The sequence below is a fragment of the Tauraco erythrolophus genome, chromosome 4, assembly GCF_009769465.1.
Source record: "Tauraco erythrolophus isolate bTauEry1 chromosome 4, bTauEry1.pri, whole genome shotgun sequence".
In the NCBI taxonomy this organism is placed as follows: domain Eukaryota; kingdom Metazoa; phylum Chordata; class Aves; order Musophagiformes; family Musophagidae; genus Tauraco; species Tauraco erythrolophus.
The window spans coordinates 7,689,951-7,712,162 of NC_141468.1; the positions used below are offsets into that span (position 1 = coordinate 7,689,951).

The window sequence follows — 22,212 nt, forward strand, 5'->3', positions numbered from 1 at the left end:
TTATATATCCTGTTATCTCTGCATAGAACAACATTTCATGCTGCTTACATCTGTGGTCCAGATATCATTGTGATGGATTGCTTAAAACTATATGTGATGAGAAGATTTTTTAAGCTCATAAGGGATTTCTGAGAAAATATGAAGGTCTACTGGCAGACCTCTTTGCATTTTGAAGGGAAAGTACATCACCTAAATCAGCACAGAGATTTTCCTGCCATATTTGGCTTTGCGGTGGCTCCTTCAGCTACTCTATCCTGAAACTACTGGATGCACGCCACATGGCAATCTCCCTTCCCTCCACTATAGTGTTGATTAAAAACACACTTCCTCATGCCCAAGGGAGTCCATTTTCCTCTATAACTTCTTTGTACATACACATGTCCTCACAGCTGCCCGTGTGTGTGATTGCTTGGAGCGAGCAATGAGAAGCTTCTCTTGCTGTGGCATCTGACCTCCTCCTTGCCTTTCCCACTCAGTTTACCAGCATCTCCAACAGATGTGGCCGTATTCAGACCACTAAGATGATTAGAGACACTTGGCAGGGAGCTGGGAGCTGGCAGGCTTGAACTCTGCTGACTCTGAATTATCCACCCCACTCCTAAATATACCTGCAGGAGAAGATGCCTTCAGCTTTTATCTGCCAGGCTAAATAGCTTGGATTTAGTCCTAAGTCACTTTGTTTATGTCTATACTAATAAATGACAAATGACCCAGGGCCATTTTCTGGTCCTGTGGCCAGATGGCACTTGGTAGCCTGTTCAATGCTGTTGGCTGATCATCCTGCAGCAGGACTGGGCATCAACTCTATTGCTCTAAATTATTCTTTCTTTTTTCTACAGCTAAAGACTTCATTCGGAATTTGATGGAGAAGGACCCTAACAAAAGATACACCTGTGAGCAAGCAGCACGGCACCCTTGGTAAGCAACAGTCACTGCTGTGTGAAACCTCAGGACAGAGCGCATCATTTTACACTTATGGGTGGAAGTGTTTTTTCTGTCGCGTAGTATACTAACCTCTACTAAATGACTCTGTGCTCTTTTTCTTACAACCCCCACCTTTGTCCTCCAGATTTTCCTGGAAAACCATGATGGACTTTAATCTCATGCACCAACCTGTTGAGTATCTGTATAAGGATTCAGTGAAATGCTGAATTATGTACATTGAGTGTAGTGCAGCAGTGGGATATGCCAATATGATTGAACCCAGAAACCATACTTTGGGGCAAAAGGTCAAATTCTGTAGGTGTGAAGAAAGCTGGGTATCAACCTGCTCATGAGGTCTTTGCCAAAGTAGTATCAGAGCGCTTAAGAGTATTCCATGAAGTAGGAGGTCCTCACCCATGTTTCACAGATGATAGCCCACCTCCTGCCTGCTGTAAGGAGCTGGTTTCACATTGTTTACCCTCTCTTCTTGACTGGAAGAGACAGGAAACCCTAGAGAGAGATCAACTGAGCCTGAATTGCCTATAGCAATGCTATTGCTTCGCAGTGACTGTAAAAAAGTACCTGGTCCGACTGTATTTGTTATTGACACCTCTGTTAAGTGCTTTAAATTAGATAATGCCTTTGCACGTGAATGACTTCACCAACGTTACCCAAGGACTATGTCACTGAAACAAGAGTGGCTCAGGTACTTTTGACCAACCCCGAGTGACTGAGCATCACCCCACACTACCAGCTGCACCCAAAACCAGGCTTTGGATGTAAGTCTTTTAGGGCAGGGATCGTTATATATGAAGTGAGATATTCTTTTGGTTGTTATAATAGCTGCAACAGAAAGGAGTCAATGACGTGACATTTTTACCTCAGGTGTGCATTAGGCTGTGTTTTTGTGCTATCACAATTACAACAAATACCATTCCCTTTTGCAGTTTCTGCAGCACTGCCTGGATAAGAGCATTAGGCTGTGCATTTGCAAGGGAACAGAAGTTTTTCCTGAGCATCCATAGCCCCCTCAGGAAAGCAACAGGGTGTCATAACTAGCTGAGCAGCTCGATGGACCTCAAAACCGTCCTGGTGGTGCAATCTGAGCCCAGGTATCAGCCTCAAGTAGTATAGTTGAGTATAAAAGCCCTGGTAAAAAAAACATGGGCATAGAAGTTGTCAGTGAGTTTTAAGGTAGTGCTGCTTTCTGCTGGGAATTGGAGACATTTGTTGGGAGGATGGAGTCTGCATCCCTCTGAGGCTGGGGAGCTTCATCTGCAGGGCTTGGGTCACCTCTGCTTCCTCAGCAGCCATGGGTTTTGGACACACTCCTTGACCTTTCTAACTCTGAAGGGACAGAAATTGGTACCTGGCTTAAAATCATGTTAAATTTCAAAGCGGAGTAAAACTTCGCAGCTGTAGCTCTAGAACAAATACTTCAGTTTGGCTTCAAGGGATTTGTGCTCCTCTCCGGTACTCACTGGTTTGACTCATCTCATTGCTGCTTTCAGTCCTGGGACTAGATGGAAGGTAAATCCTTTCAAAGGTTTTTACCATTCTGGCTTACTCGCTGATAAAGTTTTACCAATACACAGGCTGATTAATTGCCCCTATCGTTAATTAAAGATTTGGCACTCATGAAGGCATTCAGTAAGTTATGACTACAAAAGTGATAGAAATACATTGAAATGGCACTGATTTCTTCCTAGTGAGAATGATGTACTGTCATCTGACTGTGGATTGTTGTTTGCTGTGATTACAAATTAGGCTGAAAATCAGATTGAAGCTCAGCCTTTACGATTAAAAACTTTTGGAAAGGTTTGGGATGCAGAAGGCAATGTAAATCATCGAGAAAAGCAAGGTTCATGCTTTTCATCCTCCATGACAATGACCATGAGATACATTTTACACATGGTTATTAGCTGCATCAGTGTCTGGCATCAATGCAAAAGAGAGAAGAGGAGAAGTCAAGACCTGAGCCTGCCCTTTTTCCAATGTCCCATCAATAACTGCGTTGTCTGTGTGACAAAAAGGAAATTTGGGAAATTAAATCCACCTTTCATGAGATGAAAAAAAAGTAAAAAATTCTAAATCATACTGACCTGATCCTCAGGAAATTAAACAAGTTACAAAAGTCAATGTTAGAAATACAGAATAAACAATGGGAGTGCAACTCCCAGCAGAGAATGAGGTGACCATTTGTATAACTCAGAGGCAGATTTTCCAAAGCCTTACATCCAAGATACACAAAACATAAGCATCCAGCTCTTGGCCCCGCTACATCTGTGTTGGTTGCTGGAGCGCAACAAAGAAACGTGGCACTTGTAATACACACAGCTTCTGAGCTTCTGGGCCCTCCTAAAGGAACAAAATGATAAAAAGTGTTTTCATTCCTTTTTTTCCCCTTTTTTTTTTCTTTTGCGTGTCATGGCCAGAGGCCAATGGAAACTCACAGGCTGCTCCATAATTTTTTATATTTTCTATGGAATCCAATCTTCCATTTAAAAACAACCCCCCGAAAAGCGGTTTCCCCCATTTCTGTGGCAGGGGGTCTTCCTCTGCCAGGCTGACTTTGCAAGGCAGTGGTTCATTTTCAGGGCTACCTCCCAGCCATACAAAGCATGGCTTGGGATCAGCCTTTGAGGTGTCAGACATGAAAATGACACCACAGTAGGGAGGGTTAAAATACTCACCATGTTTCCACCCATATCCCAAATCCACCTCCCTTCGACACAGAGACAACATATGCCAGTGGGTTACAGAAGGACAGCTGTACAGTGAAAGAAGAGCATGGAGGCTTCCAAAGATATGGCTTCAGGTCTATCTCTGTCCTCCCCAGTGAGCTCTTGAGCAAAACTCGATCTCTCATTCCTCCTTGCTCTGAAAAGCTTCCTACAACATAAACGTTGCAGTAATGGACCTCTCTGGAGAGTGGTGCAGTGATTTTTTTGGAGGATTTGGATCCTGTTGTGATAAATGCTGCTAGAATGGCTTTTTGGATAATCAAGGCTACTCACTTGGATATTATCTGTTATTTCAGAGTTAGTGCTAGGATCAACTTTTGCCAAGCCATTGCTCAAGAAGCATTTTCCAACCAGATTGCTTATGCCAGGAAATAATGACGTTTTTACTGCTTCTTTTCTCATTCTAACCATTATATCTGTTGCAATGGCATCCTCCCCTTTGAAGTAGAGGAAAGTCTTTTCAGTGAAGGAGGAGGAGGAGAGATCTGTGCTTCCTCTCAATGCTTGGCTGTGTTCTTCTCTCAGCCTAAACATATTTAAGTTTCCAGCAAGTCCAGGCTTGAGTTCCTCTCTCTCATGATTGCATTTGGTGTTGCAGCAGTTGGAGATAAGGATGCAAGTGTTCAGCCAAGGGAGAGAGGGTACCACGCCTTTTATAATGAGAACATCCCATACCACCTTTTCACATGAGCATGTATTTTGCAGCACACATCCACATTAGCAACATCACCATCCATGGTGTCTACATAGTGTTGTCTTTGCTGTGTGCCATCAAAAGTAATGAGGCACGTAAGACTATAGGCTTAGTGGGAAGAGATGATCTGAGCAGACATCAAGTCATCCAATAAATGATATGCTCTGGCAGAGTGTTTACATTTCAAGTAGGCCTTAATGGCATCCCATAAAAGGTATTATTTTGTCTGCAGGAATGGTTCTGTAGAGCAACATAACTGGAGAAGCATCTTCGAACCCTATAGTTCACATGAAATGAAATATTGATTCCATTGAGGTTAATGGGAGTTTTGCCACTGACTTCAATGAGAGTCAGGTCTCCACACGTGAACACAGGACATCTATCCAAGTCACTCGTGCTGTGCAAACGGTAAAGAATTAGTACATACGAAGAGGTGACTCCATGTAGTGACATTACAGCTTTCCCTTTTTCTCCCTTCTGTGAAATCTTTTCCTGCAGTATCAGATCATTGGGATCAGCCACAAATTAGGAAGAAATCTATCAAATCATGAATACTTAACACGTACATTATAATCTGATTGTGATAAAAATAGTTAACTGTGTATGAGATGGCTACTTGGCCATGAGATTTTGTTGTTTCAATATATAACATTTGTGAAGAACCAACTGATTCCAAAATATACCTCTTGTTTTGATTACCATGGTTGTATTAAAAGCTTTCAAACAAGACTTGCAAGAACTGGATCTTGCAAGATATTACATTTGTGCCTTTAAGGTTAATAATCTCTTTGAATTTCGGGAAGCTGCTCAAGAATAGCCAGCTATTCACATGACTAAATGTTTGTACAGGATCAGACCCTAAAAAAAGTAAATACTTCTTCCCAATGGCCCACTTTTCTGTGCTGTATCTGCTCCCCACATGCCTGCATTTACGTGATGTTTTGCTATTTATAATCAAATGGCCTTGGCAGGGGGACGGTATGTTAAGCTCGGAGTTGGCAGAAAAGGAGGCTAATAATTGCAGGGAAGTATGGTAGCTGAAACAGTACAATGTGTAAGACTTGTTGGTGTAATGATTACACCCCAGCCTGTACAATCTGTCCATTTATACAGATTTCTCCAGTTTAATACACAGGTGACTTATGCTTTCCATTGGAAAAGTTATTTATTTTATAGTGTATCTTTCACTGAGGTTTGCACTGTTTATGGTGTGTTGCAAAGGCGCAATGTTCTGCTTAGTTGTTCCACTGTGACTTTTTGAAAATGACATGGAAAATGAAGGTAACATAAGAGTGGGGTAATTTTGCTGCAGCTTGGTACACTTTAATGTTTCCCTAGCTCATATTAATGACAGCAATTAAGTTTATTACATATATTGCCATGTCAGAACCCACATCCTGTCTAGGGCAGTCGCTCAGGCTGCAGGGATTGAGGGCAAGCGGTGGAAACCCGAGGACCTGTTTTTTTCCAGCCACAGGATCACACTGCGCTCCCCAGCAGGTCGAGCTGGGTCCTGCAGCCCCGAATTCAGCCTCCAGACTTGGGTCAGAGGGAAGGAAAACAGTCCTCAGAGGATGAAGAGAAGGTCCAACAGTTAGGAAGCAAGTACAGGAACTGGAAAGCATGCCGTGAATTTATAGGCTCTGTCACACGTTTCCCAAGTGACCTTAAAAGGGATTTAGAGCTGTGTGCTGAAGCCAGTTATGGCATTGAAGGCAACTTGGGACATCTAAATTAAATGTATGTATTGCCTCCCTGTATATAATGTATAGGGGAGAAGGAGTTTGTGGCACCTAAATTAGACACCTGTGTCTGGGGATAGGAGTGTGGCCCTCGCCTTCCCCCAGTGCTCGTGCAGAGGGAGAGTGGACACTTAGGGCGTGCTGGCGTCCATCCCCGCCTACGCCAACGAGTCCCAAAGCTTTGGCAAGGATCGAGCCTCTGCAAATTGTGACCATGACCCTGAGTGTTTATTATGTGCCAGAGAGCGCGAGCCAGATAATACTTTCCACCCAGGGAAAGGACATGGTTTACAAAGAGCTCAGTTCTCAGACAACGTTGTTTGAAGTGTGAAAAGGGCTCCCTGAAGGGAACTGCTGATGTTTACAACATTAAATCAAACTCTTATCGAGTTCGTCCCTGCACTCTATTTATTTTGGATCATCACTGATACAGTATGTGTGTGTGTATATTTATATGCATGCATGTGTATATGTTTGTGTATGTATAGAAGAGTTATGATCCTTCAGCATTATCCATTACAGCTAACTCCGTGTTTCCTGTCATCATACTCAAGAGTATTTCCAAGCACTGTTTGGCCAGCGCAGCGTTTGAGTCGGCTGCCTTCAGTACGAAGGTTCAGAAAATAATAGTAGAATAAAGACTGTCTGCCATCGTGGGCAGGGAGGATGAGAGAGACATATGCTTGCAGTATGCTAACGAAGAATTGTCCAAAAGGAAATTTACTTTTTTTGTCTTTGTTGGAGGTTTCTCTCAAAGCTTCGAAGTGGTATGGCCAGATAAATTGCTGTGATAGCTTTGAACCCGGATAGAGAGCTACAATAAATTAGATACTATGAAACAATATTTGATCATTAGATTAGATTCCTCTCGTGCAGGGCCGGATTTGCTATGATTATTCATGAGAAATATCCTTTTTAGCTTCAGTGGAAGTATTTGTGATGGAGAGTCGTCAGATTGTGGCCCTTGGTATCCAATTCTGTGTGTTGAGACACACATATTTACAACTGGATGTCAGACCAGCTTCAACACAAAGTTCCCCAAAACCCTGTCAGTATGTAGCTGTTTTCAGATGCTGCAAAACGGGGACCCTGAGAGAAAAGCCACATTCCAGTTAGGCTAATCAGCCCTTGCTCGGTTCTAGGTGATGCTCAGCATGATAACAGATCATGTATTATTCTGATTTGTTTAATTTTCTTTTTGTAGATGTGTGTGGTAGGTAGAAGTAATATCTTTTACTGGGCGAACTGGTATAACTGGTAAAAACAAGCGTCAGCGCTGACACAGTTAACTTCAAAGTTAACTGCAAACCCAAGAGCTATTGCTCAGGGTTTGACTAGATATGCATCAGTTTGATCATCTCTGAAACACAAGATGGCTGTTTCTCAGGGAGAATGGAGCTGATTCTTGTAGGAGAAGGATATGTTTTGCAGGGGAGGGAGGAAGAAAGAAAGGTGCTAAGGTATTTTTGTTCTAAAAGGAAAAGCAAGATGGTTTATAGCCTGGAAAGTAAGGGAAAGGTGATTATAACATGCTGTAAAAACAGTATTTATATTAAATTTCATGCATTATCTTCTCAGCATGGGAACTAAAGTTTGTGATTAAATACATTCAGTATAGATGTGATGATGCTCATGATACCCATCTCAGGTATCTTATCTCGTTTTTCAAACTCTAACAGCTGATTATATAAAAGATGTAACATCTACCTGCTCACCTGCACCTGTCTTGCGTGTGTCCTTAAACCTCCACCTGCCTTGCGTGTGTCCTTAAACCACCACATCTCCAGTAAAACACCAACAGCAAATGGATGTTAACTTTTCTTTTGTTTTCCTAGAAGTAAACCTATACAGTAAACACTATAATGCCATAAGTATAAATTTTGAAGATCCTCCAAGGCAAAAAACAGTATAAAGCAGAGTCCTCATGTTACAACATTGCACCGTTAACAGGATAGGTCTTCAGAGGCATCTTGGAGAGCAATCCCACACCTGGCTTTGGCAGCCAGGGCTACGTTTTGGACCACATCGTTCAGCGTACCAGCATGTGTTTGAACTGAGCCTGCTGCGCTAAATTAGCCCCAGCACTGCTGTTTTGCTTTAGCATCTGCAAGGTGCTAATGCTGCTGAAGAGACCTTAGATGTAGGATGGTCCCCATCACTGTAGCATTTGAGGGCTTCACAGGATCCATCCCCTTGTAAAGTAAACAACTACTATTCTCCCTATTGGGAAACACCCAAATACAGAGACTATTTTTCCGCAATTACCAGAATTGCAGAGTGAACATAGAGTTAGTGGTGGTAGAACACAGTTTGTGAACTATTTGAGCCAGCAGTTTCTTACTGAAACCACCGGCATTTCAGAAAATGATCCCTAAACTCAAAAAATATAGCCTGTATTTGAGCTACACACCCAATGAAAAGTTTCATATAGCAAAAATGCATTTGCAAGTCCTTGTGGAGGCTGGCAGGAAAGACCTTCTGGAAGAGTTGGCAAGGGTATCATACCCCAAGAACTTGGTCTGCCCATGTTTCCAAAATAAAAATTGACAAGAGGGAAACATAATCTGTGCTTATAAAGCTTGTTAACAAACTTGTTCATAAAGCAAAATGCTTCATTAACTTCGGAGGAAAAATGTTCTTTGCACATGTAAGTAAATTTTCTCTTTACAGCTTGGTCTTTTTGATCAGTTACTGAACAGATACTTTGGCTTATAGCTGTCCATGTATTAAGTGTTCAGCTTTTAGTTTTCTTCTGCAGATTTGTAGTACGAAGGTCTGTGCTCCCAGCTGGCTCATGTCAAGGAGAACCTTCACCGAGAGGTGTCCTTGGACAGAGCAGAGTGCTCATGACATTTTGGAATGACCGTAGGACCTGCCTGCACCAAAAGGCTGAATGAGTGCAAGGAAAGTGTGTGCAAATCTGCAAGCACTTGTACACCTAAGCTAGAGAGCTGTGTGGGCAGGCAACGCAACTAGAGTCTTCTCAGGATGCTGGGTCATCTCTTCATAGAAGTGACCTGGAGGCAGTCAGGGACACTCTATGTCATGGCGTTTGGGCCATGTAGGTGTGGCTGTAGTAAAGCTGGAGGAGGTACTTCACACAATGATTTCGTGCTAGGGAAATACAGAAATCCAGATCAACTTGCCTCACTGTCAGTGAGAGAGGTAATCAGAAGGAATCCTCTTCAGAGGAAGATCTGAAGATTTTCCACTTCTCAGTCAAACACCTCCCCTTCTCCATCAATGACACAGGGACTCAAGAGAGGTTGTCAGGTGCCATTTGGGAGCCATGCTTTGCTCATGGTGCCAGTTCTTCTGTCTACTTGAGTTACAGCTTATGTGGCAGTGACAGTCAGCCAAGTGCCCTTCCCAGCTGGAGGTAGGCTACGCTGAGTGGGAACCTGCTCCTTCCTGCCCACAGTCCTGCTGGTTCCAATACTCTTGAATAACTCAATATAGATTAGCTCAGTTGCAACAGGATGGGATTGGTGGCTCTCCACTCTTGGGAGATGGGAGTTAGTCTCTCACTTTCCTCCCCAGAACAAGTAGTTCATCTCATTTCTCTCACATCTTGGGTGAATGTTGCCAGCAGAAAGGCAATGAGCAATTTGGAGGAGATTGGCGCCACAGAGTACTTCTTAGATGTGCTGTGGACACAGAGGTAGAAAAAGTTGCATGTCCTTCAAAAAACAGGGTTACAGTTTGGAACGACCTGTGCAAAATGAAAGGAATGTCTCCCATTCATGGGACACATAAATGGAAACAGTAGGCTGGGGTATGTAAGCAGAGTTTCGTCTTTTAAGAAACACAAAGCAATACTGCCATTCTGCTGCCTTAGTTGGAAAACAGTGAACTCTTTGGGTACCGCCCTCTAAGGAAGATGTGGGCTCGCTGGAGAAAGTCCAGAGAAGCTCACTAGATCAGAGGATTAGAAAATATGAGTTATGAAGAAATACTGAAAGAATCATTTTGTTTAGTCTAGAGAAGAGAAGACAGAGAGAAGACATGATAACAGTCTTCAAATATGTGAAAGGATACTTTAAAGACAAAGGGAATAAACTATTTTCCATGTCTTCTGGGAGATAGTGGGGCATTGGAATAGATTGCCTGAGAAGTCTCCATCTTTTGGAGATCTTTAAGGACTGGTTAGCCAAATATCTGTCAAAATTATTTTGACAGAGCTGGGGGCGGGGGGGGAAGGACTAGATGACCGCTGAGTCCACCAGACCCTCTGATTATTTTATTGGAGGTCCTCAGACTGGAAGGCTCTGATCCTGATGGATTCTTCAAGTTCTTATAATTTTTTGTTGCTAATGGGCATTGGGTGTCTACACCGTGGCTAAAATCTGATTTCTGAAAATGTCACGTGCAACATAGGAGGCAATCTTTGCTTCCTGGCTTCACCTACATCAGATAGCACTAATCACCCCAGCACATGGCCTGACATTGGTTCAGTGTGGTGCCTGCTCTTCCAACAGATCTCATGGCTTGAGGAGTTAGAAGAATCAATAAAATTCCCTTGAAACAATTGTGTTTACTCGGGATTTGAATGTGTCTTTATTTGTTCAAGAAACTGTGCAAGATCAGTTAAGTTTTTAGATTGTTATTCAGCTTAAGTTATTTGTGCAGCCTATGCTGCTTTAGTGAGCATCCGTGTATCTGCTTTACTGTAAATCCACATTAATCATGATGAATGACTATGTACGTTGCAGGGTGGCAGGAAAATCTCCAGTGCAAACAGAAATCAGACAGGTTGGAGTGGCTCTGGAAGCTGCTGCATGGCTGAGGCTAAAGTAGTCTCAGTCTGTTGATGTTAAATCTTTAGATGTAAAGGAAAAAAAAAAAAGGTAGAATGTTTTCATCTAGGACTGTAATGGTGATAGAAAGCAGCCACGCACTGACAAAATACGGTCGTACCTCTTTGTAGCTGCCAGACCTACAAGCCTTATCTACGCTTGCTTTTATTGCCCCAGATTTTCCACCACTGCTGCCAACAGAGACAGCAGTGGGAAGTTTGAGCCCTCGTGTGAATGAAATCATCATCACTGCAGGAGCAATCACGCCTTGGACCAGCCAGGAAAAGAAGAAAGAGTATTCAAAGAGAGCAAAAGATCTCTTAGAACTTGTCTTGTCTATCCATTTCAGGATCGCCGGTGATACAGCACTCAACAAAAACATCCATGAGTCGGTCAGCGCTCAAATCCGGAAGAACTTTGCAAAAAGCAAATGGAGAGTAAGTGACCCGTCCTCAGGGACGATGCTTCGGCACGTAACTCTGCTAACATGGCAGCCATATGACCACCCTTTCTGTGTGTTAGTGCTTTTGTGGCCCAAAATTTTGGTCAAAATAGTGGGTCCAGACTTAGGTTACATGAGCCTGCAGGGCCTTTTATAGAGGATGCTACTAACCAAGTATATAAACACAATGAGTGTGAGAGATGGGGCTGCTCATAGCTAAAGCACCCATGGATATATGTGGAGTTGTGGTCAGCATCTCGACGGGCTATGAAACAATGAGGACACCCTGTGTGTTGGTGCAGGGAAGGATGTGTCAAATATGACTTTCTTTGTGGGCTGCCAGCTGAGTGCTAGAAGGAACGATGGGAGGCAGGACCAGGGCAGAAATGCTGTGGTTTGATTTGCTGTTTCTAGCTTAGAAACTAGGAATTAGGAAAAAATTAAAAGATGATGGACTCATTCACTTTTGACAACCCTGAGCAGCCAGGAGAGGAGCAGAAGTAACTCTTCCACCTCCAATTTTTTTGTTCTTCCTTTCATTCTCGTTTTTTTTTTTTTTCCTCCAGCAAGCGTTCAACGCCACAGCAGTCGTGCGACACATGAGACGGTTACACCTGGGCAGCAGCCTGGACAGTGCCAGTGCCAGCATGTCCAGCACCCTCAGCCTCGCCGCGCCGCTTCCCGACGCAGCCACCCGGAAAGATTGTGAGTAGCCGACATCCCGGGAAAGCTCCTGCCATGGTGGCCGAGCAAATTCGTGGGATTCCCATTTTCTCCTTGACCCCCAGGCTGCAGTCCTCGCTGCCAGTAGGTTCAGCTTTGTGCAAGCAGGTGTTGAAATACAGACCGAAAAGGGACCAAGGCCTTCGTTTTTAGCTGGCCAAAAATGTAACAATTCAAGTTGAAAAGTTTATGTGCTAAAAAAATATGAGTTTTTAGCTCAGTGCATTTTTGAGAGAAAAACACTGTTTCTTGTGGAGAAAAAGGGCTTTCGCTTGGGAAAAACACCCAGATCCCCACAGTAAAAAAAGCTTTGCAGTTGGTTGAAAGCTGAAAAAGTTTACTCAAACTGTTTGTGTTTGAGTTTCCAGTATTATGATAAGACATTTTTCTGTAAAAATTGGCTTGCTTTCCATTCCATTTTCCATGGAGGAGACTGATCCTGCCAGTCTGACCCAGCTTCCCTCTTCCTGGGCCAAATTAAGATCCTATATGAAGAGCCTCATTTGTCTGAGCAGAACTCAGGCTCTGTACACCACGGTGGGACTTGGCCCGCTGCCTTGTTTGTTATATGCTGTAACTGAGATTTGCAAGCTGCTCGATGGAGTCACATGCTTGGGATATATATTTTCCCTGAATGCCAGGGAAGGAGACATGGCAGCAAAGGGATCATTTGGAAGACAGGAACACTCCCTTTGCAATGAAGCCTATTTAATCTCTGGCTTCTGAGCATTTCCTTTATTCCCTTCTGTCCATCTGTAGAGATTTTTGTATCACGAAATGGAGGGACATGAACTTTACAAATAGAGAAGGTTATTTTAAGGTGCGGCACCAAACGAGAATGCGAGTAGCTTATGGTATTGCAAATTGGTGCTTACTTCACTGGGGGCTGAAACAGTCGTTTCTAGACGATACCCCACACTATGCTGGAACCAAAAGCACCTACTGTTCAAGATGGATTTTGGATGGTGGTGCTACCTGCCTGCCACCCCCTGCTCCTTGATGAGGACATGCCACCAGCCGCAGTGCTCACAGCTCTGGACAAAAACTGTGGTTTCTCTTGCTGTCGTGGGCACAGTTTCCCCCATGGCTGGGGTGGGATTTGCCTTCTGTGAGCTGCGTGAGATGTTTTTCTGAGCCTATGCCATGGCTGAGCCAGAGCAGAGCCCCTCCTCTTTGCATCGTGGGCCTGATGAGGATTCAGGTCCAGTGCCCGGTTTGCAATGCCCAGAGCCAAATTCTACTGCTGCTGCCGAAAAAAGCATCACTGTGCTCCTGGCACACATCTGGCACCTGCAAAGAAGCCAGATGCTGACCAGCAGCAAAGCCATTCCAACCCTACACTGGCAATGCAGTGATGTAGAAAACCCTTTTCAGGGAAGAAACATGTCTTTATTTTGGCTCCTGCCGCAGTGTGGCTAAGCTGGACCCCAGTTAGGTTTAGAGCATCTGATGACATATTTTGCTGTTAAACTAGTGGGGGACTAATCTCCATCCAGCCATTTGATTAATCTCAAATAGTGTTAATTAATAGCATTGAATAGTCTGAATAGTGATGAAAAACATCTGTGAACAAGAAGGGTGGGAAGAGAACAAAGTCTGTTTAATCGCTACATAGTCCAGCAGGTCCCCGCACAGAATCCGGCCGTGATTTGCAGTGATGGAGAAGTCAGCCAGGATATGAAGGATAAAACCAGATGTGTTAAGATAGGTGAATTTTTGTTCATGTCAGAAATATGAGGCAGAAAAGTATCTAAGATTTCCAAGCATCCCAGGTTAAATCCAGCTTGGCAGACAATACAGAAGAGCTTCCCTTCCTCAAAGAAGTTAATTAAAGAGTTAGGAGATGCCGGAGCCCCAGAGAACCAGTGACGAGAGCCAGCACCAAATACAAGGAGTGACATGAAGAGGGAGCTGACATATCAGACACACTCTCTCACTCCTGTTGGGAAAAAAAAAAACTCTGAGGTCTCTGTCCTGCCTCTTTCTTTCTCAGCGATGCTCTCTGGGGACAGATGTCTTGCACGAGAAAGATCCCATGCAGCAAGTGACATGAAACAGCTGTGCCACCATTGCAAAACATAATACCACCTAATGCTATTAACAGACATTTAATGAGCTCTCCAAATAGTTTCAAATGCAGCAATTTCACAACATTGAAGACAATTAAATACAGCCTTCGCCTGAGAGTAAGTTATGTCAGGCTGCATCCTAATTCTGTTCTCTGTATTAGGGCGGAGCAGAAAAGATGTGTTAGGCTAGATTCAGGAAAGTCCAAGTGAACCAGTCAGGATTTCTCATGTGTATTGGCCTGATTCTCAGCCCATGCCTGGTTTAGTCTGTTTAGACATGATTGGACTGTCTAGATTAATCACAGCACCTAGATCTCTGTATCTTTAAGGTAATAGATAAATTGCAGCATGAAGCCAAGATGTCAAATGTCGATACTGCTGGGAAACGGGATGTCACTGAGCGTAGGTACAGCGTAGTTATCCCTGAGGTTGAAATGCCACCTTGAAGCACAGAAAAGTAGGTAAAAATCATAACAAGCATCAAAAAGATCCTGAGTAATCAAGGGCCCGTATCAAACTCCAGTCCCAGAATATATTAATATAGGTTTCATCCATCCTTTATTCACCAGGCTGAAAAAGTGAACTGTGCTTCTAATCACTCTGAGTTTGCATCTTGTCAGAATAAAGTGATCGTGCCGGGTGCCCGTTTGGCAGCTTTTCTTGCACCAGAGCTGCCTTTGCACATCAGTGCCTACACGACTGCCAAACCTCATGGAGAGCTGCACGTGCCAGCAAAGGCTAAGGATCTCCCCTGTGGGGTCTCAGCAGCTGCTGGGAGAGGGGTAGTTCATCCATGGAAAGCTCTGGCAAGGATGTATTTTATTTCTCTTCATTAATGTTTTCCATAGAAACTGCTGACGTTGTGCTGGAATAGCAAAATCTTGAATCTGTCGTTCAAAACCCAGCCTGCTTGGGGTTTTCAGGGGTTATGCTTTGGAGGGTTTGGTATTTTAAACTGTGGTGGAGGTTCACTGGGAGCGGACACTTTCTATAAACATTTTAATATAGCTAAACCCCCTTTTTTTTCATAAAAAAATATGTCAGAAGTTCTTGATTAGTTAAAAAGGAACTGCCAGGGTAAATTTTGAGTCAACCTACGTCGACCTACGTCTATTAGTTGGAAGTGCTGGAGACATACCAGCAAAACCTGGAGCGACATAAGCTGTTGCTAGAATGATGTCCAAGTCACACAAATTTACATTCCCTCTAGGTTTACTGGAACTGACCAACGAATCTGACCGACTGTACTTTTTTATCAGCAGCTTTGCAGGATGCCTGAGGAAATTTTTTTAGTCCAGGTGCACAGTCTGTTCTTTTAGCTAGATGGCCATGATGAGAAGTTTAATCATCTTTAACATGCCAATGAGGAAAATTATTCTGAGCAAGTACAGCGCTGGAGGGACTTTTGAATCCCAGAACTCTTCATCTTCAGCCCTAAAAATATGGAATCAGTCTGACTGAACATGTACCAAAGCTGGACATTTATTTATTGCGACATGTATACACAACTGGCGGCGGTGGCAGTAGGCAGCCGGCCGTGGGCCAGGAGGGCAGAAGATGCCCAGTGGAGGTACCCAGGCAAACCACCCCTGCAGGAAGAGCAGGAGTGCCGTCTCCAGCTGCAATCCCCTCTGCTCTGTAGCATGCTACGAAAGAAACTCAGCTTTGCCCACATTCCCGCCTCCAAAAATAACATTTCTAACTGTGTTTCTGGCTTTCCTTTTAGGTATGTCTCCATCCACTCTCTGTAGTTTTGTTTCATCTGCTTCTTCAGGCGTTTCTGCGGTAGGAGGGGACCGGAGACCCAGACCCACCACAGTGACCACAGTGCACACAGGGAGCAAGTGAGAGCCGGGGCGGCGAGGAGCGGGCAGGCGGCCGGGCTGGCGGGGTTCCGCTGCGCAATCCCACCCGGCAGTGCACGCTCAGCGAAGGACTAGAAGAAAGAAGATTTTTTTATGGCCATATTTTATACTGCAATTCTGAAATGTTTCATTTATCACAAACTGCAGTGACTCCAGGGGGAACGGATCTAACAGTCTCTGGTGCTGTACATACGTATACATATATATATATAAGTATATATATATGTGAGTCTAGCAATGTTCTAACTAATGAACACTCATTCTTCTCCCCAGTGATTTACTCTTTTCTCAGTGTAGGTAACAGTATATGTTGTATTTTTTTCCATTAACTACAAACATCTCAACTGGATTATTTAAATAGAGATACTTTTCTGAGCATTTTTTTTTCTTTTTAAAAGTACTTCCAGTAATGTCCCTCCTTCTGGTTTTCTGGGGGATAGGCTATTTCTGTAGGTAGGAATTGGTGTTAAATTTGCAACAGGGGAGGATTTCGATAGCATGCCATTTCTCACTCCTCAAATTGGACTGCAAGTCTGCCTGGCTTTAGCAGAGCTGTTAGTGCTCAGATTAAGAAACTGCTGCTTTTCCTCCTCTCCTCCTCCTTGAAAGCCATGGCAGGAGTTAAATGGCCACCAACTGGGAGTCAGCTCACCTTGGCCTCATTCCTGTAGCACTGGGGATCTGCAGCATCCTTCTTTCAGAGGAGAGGCAGGTACCTGGTGGAGGTCAGGAGTCGACCACACCAGAACTGAGCAAACAAAATGACAGAGCATGGTCTCATCCTGCAGCTCTAATCTCCTTCAAGTTGCTGTGTGTTACGGGCAAAGTGAAAGAAAAGGAAGACCTTGGGCCAAGAGTCATCCTCTGCCACTGACTCACTGTGCTGCCCTCGAGCAAGACATTTAATTCACCCTCCTCCTCCTAGCCTGGCCTCTGCCAAGGGTGCATCCAGCCCAAGGGCACTGCGCCAGAAGTGCTGAGCACCCGCAGCTCCTTGGGGCTTTGCCTGGTGTTGCGGATGCTCAGCACCTCCCAGAGTGCCCAAAACTGACTGTCAGAAACCAAAAGAAAAGTTTGGACCTTAATCTCTGCGTGCCTGGTTTTCTCCTCCCGTGGAAAGAGGTGATGCTTGAGTTCCTCTGTGAAGCACTGGCAGGCTCTTGGATGCAAAGTGGAGGATCTGGGGTAGCATTGCTCCATCATGCTCAGTTTTTGCCGAGGGCTGGCGAGGAGCACTGAGCTGGGGAAGAAAGACCTTGCCAAAAGGCACGGGCACGTGCAGGGACAGTGGTGGCACTGCCTCCCCCCACCTCCTCAGAAGCTCATACACAAAAACAAATTCAATTTTCCCATTTTTTTTTAATTACTAACTACATGCACTTCCCAGGTTCCATGTGCTGGTGCATTGTTTAGGAGCAGCTGCCATAACCGTCGTGCAGCCGTGCATCCAAGCAGCTTGAAATAACAAGGAGAGCAAATCTGCCCGGATTTGCCAGAGAGCTCCAGGTTACTTCTATGCCATTCCCAGCTGTGATTTTCCTTCGAGGAGGAGAGAAGGAAGGTGGGTGGTAGAGGCAGACACCCTTCCCCAGCTGCTGTGAGCCTCTTGCACCCCAGACTGGTCCATCCTGAGCCAGAGGCACAAGCCATTCCCCACAGCATGCTCTGTTGCCATGCTCGCCCTGTTTATCCCACACAAGAAATTGTGAAAGCCAGTCACAGACACGGCTGATTTTATCAGGCAGTAGTAACTGTGCTGGGAAAAGCCATAAGATACGTATTTTTCATTGAAACTTCAAAACTCTGCTTCAGCTTCAGTTGGTTGGCTTCAACTAGCAAAGCCAGGATTTCATCTATCATATTTTGAGTGCTAAAAGCTGGAAAAGCAGGTGGCTGTGAGTGCTGACTCTGAAGAGGCTGCTCCTTTGGTTTCATTTCAACCTGTTTCACCTGATAGATGTCTAGACTCCACTGTACTAAGCTGCTCTCCGTTTTCAGAGGTCTGTGGCACATCTGAGTGAGCCCCTGGGAGCCCCTGGTTACTCCGATTGTGTTGTAGCCGGCATGGATGCTCACGCAGAAAGGCTTCAACTTCAACTTCTCATTTTAGGAAAGATGCCAGATATTAGTCTTTTGGGGCTTGGTAGCTAAATTCCATATAATTTCCCTGGTGAGGAATTCTGACTGAGATTTGGGCAGTCTGAGGGGCAGGGGATCTCCTCGCTGCAAGTCACGCTCCTGTCCCTGTCCCCAGGCCACTGCCACAGTGTACTCCCACCCCATTGGCAAAGAGTAGGAAGAGCTTTATTGGCATTTACCCTCAGAGCTCTTTATGTCTTGCTGCAAAGATATCAGAAGATGAGTATAATACAATTTAAACTTATTCTAAGGCCGCTACATTTTTGCAGCCTGAGTAAGGAAGCTTTAGCTTAGAAGAGACTCCTATCCTAAGAAATTCAAGGTATTTTGAACCCACATGAGCTCAACCAGCCTATTCTGCTCCAGTTGCATGGATGTAAACAGGCAGTCCTCCAGTCTGGAGCCAGTGGAGTTCCCCACGTTTACACACGTGTAAACAAAAGCTGGATTTGGTTAACGAATATTTTTATCTTTGTACATTTGTTTCAAAGATTAGGGCTCAAGTGTTCCCTCTTTGCCTTCTCTTCTGAAAGCTGAGGTCTGGCTTGAACTCGATGTAGTTGCTGAGGCCACTAATCAAAATACAGCATCCAAACATATCTTGCAGAAGAAAAAGAAAAAAAAAAAAGAAAAACAAATGAGTCTCCAACTGCAAAACAAAGAGCAGTGACAGGAGCAAAGGCAGACATGCTGTCCCATAGCTGGGGGAGGGTCCCATACACTGGCTGCCCCTCTTTGCTGGATGCTTTCTGTATTTTTTGTTGGGAGAAGTGTTCTTTCCTTCCACACTTGGAATTAGGGTGATGTGGTTTCCTTCCTCCAAGTAATATTCTGCCATAGTTGTGTAATTTATCGTCATTCTCTTTGGCTTGCTATCAACTGCTGGGATCTTAAGACAAGAAACAGAAGCACTTAGAAGCAAAATAGTTTCTTTCTGCTACAATTTTGGGTGGTGGGAAGCTCTTCTTTCATATTAGTGAAACACAGCTGGAGACCTGACTGAGTGCTGACCACATGCTTAGAGATCCCTCTTGTCATTGAGTCCTGAAGTATCTCTTGATTAAAATTTCTCACTTTAAATCTGGGTAAATCTGTTAACTGGGATGACATAGTGGCACCCAGGACAGATTTATGGAGGGGGATGGAGCCATTTGCCCCTTGGCAGCACAGCCTGGTATGGCAAACACTCCGACATCGCTTGCTGAGGATGTTGTGTGTCCTTCGCCTGCCCCATCCATCTCTCCTCAGCCACTCTCACATGTGAATGCAAAGTGCATGGGGGGAAAAGGCTAATAGCCCCAAAGTAGAAGATTCAAAACAAATCCCCAACTGGCCTTGCCATGAGGGAGCAGGTAGAAAAATCCCTCTGGGATCTTTCCCAATGGACTGTCCTATTAAACAGTGTGTGATTTGCTCCTCACACGAGGACTTCAGCCTGGACTCACCCGTGTGTTACCCTTTTCTGCGTTACTTTACTGGTGCCGATGTGTTTTTGCTTTGTACCTTGTTTTCCTCAGCTCCTTCCCCTTCTTTTTCTTTGCTTGCAGCTTTGATTGTTGATTTTTACCTCCAGAGTCACAGAGGCCATCTCTGATGCCAACAGCAGCTTGCTGGGAAAACCAAAAAAAAAACCCCAAATCCAGAAAACCTCCAACTGGCCCCTTAGCCCGCAGAAGAAGTTGTGAGGACAGGCTGCCCGTGAACTCTGCGAGCTGAAAGTCAGTATTGCAGTGGCAGGGGCTTCCGCTGCTGATTTTGCATGTGACTTCATTCCCAGTGCATCCTAACTTTCTGCTGGATCACTCCCTCTGCAGCATGAAATGGATATCGGCCCCACGGCACAGCTAGTGGGGGTGTAGGAGTACGGGGAAAACCTGGCAGTGAAGCTTTCCTGAGACTGTGTTACTCTGCTGGTGATGTCTCTTCTTTCCTGGTTGCTCTTGTACAGGTGCCATTAGAGCAGTGGGTGCAGAAAAAACAGTCGGATTTTACGTATGCCTTGTGTGTCTGTTGTGGTGGTGGTGCTGAAATAAAGCCAAGCAATGACAGAGATTCGTTCCTGATGTGAATCAAACCACAAAAACGGGTGTCAGTCCACTGGTAGACATCTCCATGTATTTCTGCAGTAGGCATTAGATAGGGATTTCTGCTGTGCATGTGTCCTGCATACTTCCATGACTACTGACAGTATTTTTTTTATAACCCTTGAGGGACTTCAGGGCTTGTCCAAAGCTTTTCCCAGCCCTGAGAGCCAACACAGGCCCTGATCTCTGGCTTTTCTCCCCATACCCTTTGTTTACCATAACAGGAACCTCCAGGGTGCCCAAGAAATGCAGTGGCAGCTGACCCTGAGGCTGCTCCTTCCTTAAATGTGACCCTATTTTGAGGGAAGCAAGCCCCCAGGGAAAGCCAGATCGCTTTCAGCCATTGGTAAGCAGGGAGAATATTGTCCTTTGATGTGAAATTGGCATTAACTAGATCAGATATAGGCATCTGTGCTATTATTTTTCCTTGTGATATCAGCTCCAGCCCCTAGCAGCACTGGGTGAGCACTGCATAAAAACCGTGGCTACCCCATCCCTGGAAGTGTTCAAGGCCAGGTTGAATGAGTCTTTGAGCAACCTAGGCTAGTGGAAAGTGTCCCTGCCCATGGCAGAAGGGTTGGAGCTAAATGATCTTTAAGGTCTCTTCCAACCCAAACTATTCTATGATTCCATGATTCTGTGAAACGCCAGTTTGATTTTGCCAACAAGTTCATGCCTCTTGTTTTTGCTTTTTCCAAAGAGTGAGGAGATTCATCTACTGGCAAAATAAGTTTCAAGACTGAGCGCTGAGGTACAGAAGTATCGTACTTTCAGAGTATGGAAATTCCCATCTAATGGGACTACTTGCGTTCTTGCTCCCATGCATATTTATCCATCTGAATTGGGGCTTGAATGTATCCCAGAAGTTATTCATGGGAAGGGAGTTTTGCCCTCATGATCATGCTTATTTGCACCAGAAACTTGATGTTAAGAATTCCACTCATCCAAGCAAAAAGCGGAAATGCACCCGGAGACCACATTATCCAAGGAAAACAGCAACAAAACCAAACGTGGATTAGTTGGCAGATCACTGTGAGCAATGGTTAAGTGAGGAAACGGCAACCTGCTCACAAACATTGCAGGAAGAGAGTTTCCCCTGGTAAATTCCAGATTTCTTGCCCAGCAGCAAGTTTTACACAATCCCTTGTGTTTTTCCCTGCATCCCTGCAGCTGGGACCTGCCTTCCCATCATGTCTGCTAGGGTGGTCCTGTCTCCATTATACACATGTGTGTGCAGGTACGTGCGTGTGTGTGCGTGTGTTGGTGGCCCCAGGGACCACAGATCCCACCAGTGGGAGACTAGGATTTGGTTCAGATCTTTTGGTCCAACTTTGCGCAGTTGGGTCAAAGCTGTGTAAATAGTGTTTGTAACAGAGGATAAAGGCTCTTTATCCCAGACTCTGGTTTCCAAGACCCTTTCTCCACCACAAGCCATACCACTGATCTGTCCAGGTAGCTATTTTTTTCCTCCCCTTCATAAATGATAAGGTCAGAAGAGCAGCTCTTACATTTTCTCCATACTCCGGAGTGGAATCGGGGCATGTATGCTCGCAAGCGTTGTGAAACAACACTGCTGAACTAATGATGACATCAAATGTCCAATAAATGCATGATACTGCACTGCATGTATTAAACTGCTGTTCACTGTTTTCTGTATTTCCCAACCCTTTTCTTTATGTACATTCAACCCAACCTTTTCTTCAAGGGGTTTACTTCTACGTTTTGCTTTTAAATGACTCAATGTATCTGTAACTCAAAATCCATCATTAAGTTTGAGTAAATGCAAAAGCTGATGCTTTGTAAATAACACACTGCAAAGCCTGGTAATGTATTTTGTCTTTCTGTTGAATGCTCTGCAGCACGTACAGGAAGAGTCACCATCCAGAGCAGCTTAAAACTATGCAGCAGTCACGTACACACGTCTAGAAACAGGGAGTCAGGGAGGGTCCCTTTTTTAATACAATACTTAAAAATTTGATCTGCATCAAAA

At 44.5% G+C, this 22,212-nt stretch overlaps 1 protein-coding gene across 1 annotated transcript in view; it reads left to right on the plus strand.

Annotated features, from left to right (window-relative positions):
* The window catches only part of CAMK1D (calcium/calmodulin dependent protein kinase ID), a 231,497-nt gene extending 215,515 nt beyond the window's left edge, over positions 1-15,982 (plus strand). The window contains exons 8-11 of the mRNA XM_086610012.1: positions 840-918; positions 11,250-11,337; positions 11,909-12,047; positions 15,861-15,982. Coding sequence (XP_086466138.1) covers positions 840-918; positions 11,250-11,337; positions 11,909-12,047; positions 15,861-15,982 — 428 coding nt within the window. The remainder of the gene's footprint in view (positions 1-839; positions 919-11,249; positions 11,338-11,908; positions 12,048-15,860) is intronic.
* The last annotated feature ends 6,230 nt before the right edge of the window (positions 15,983-22,212 follow it).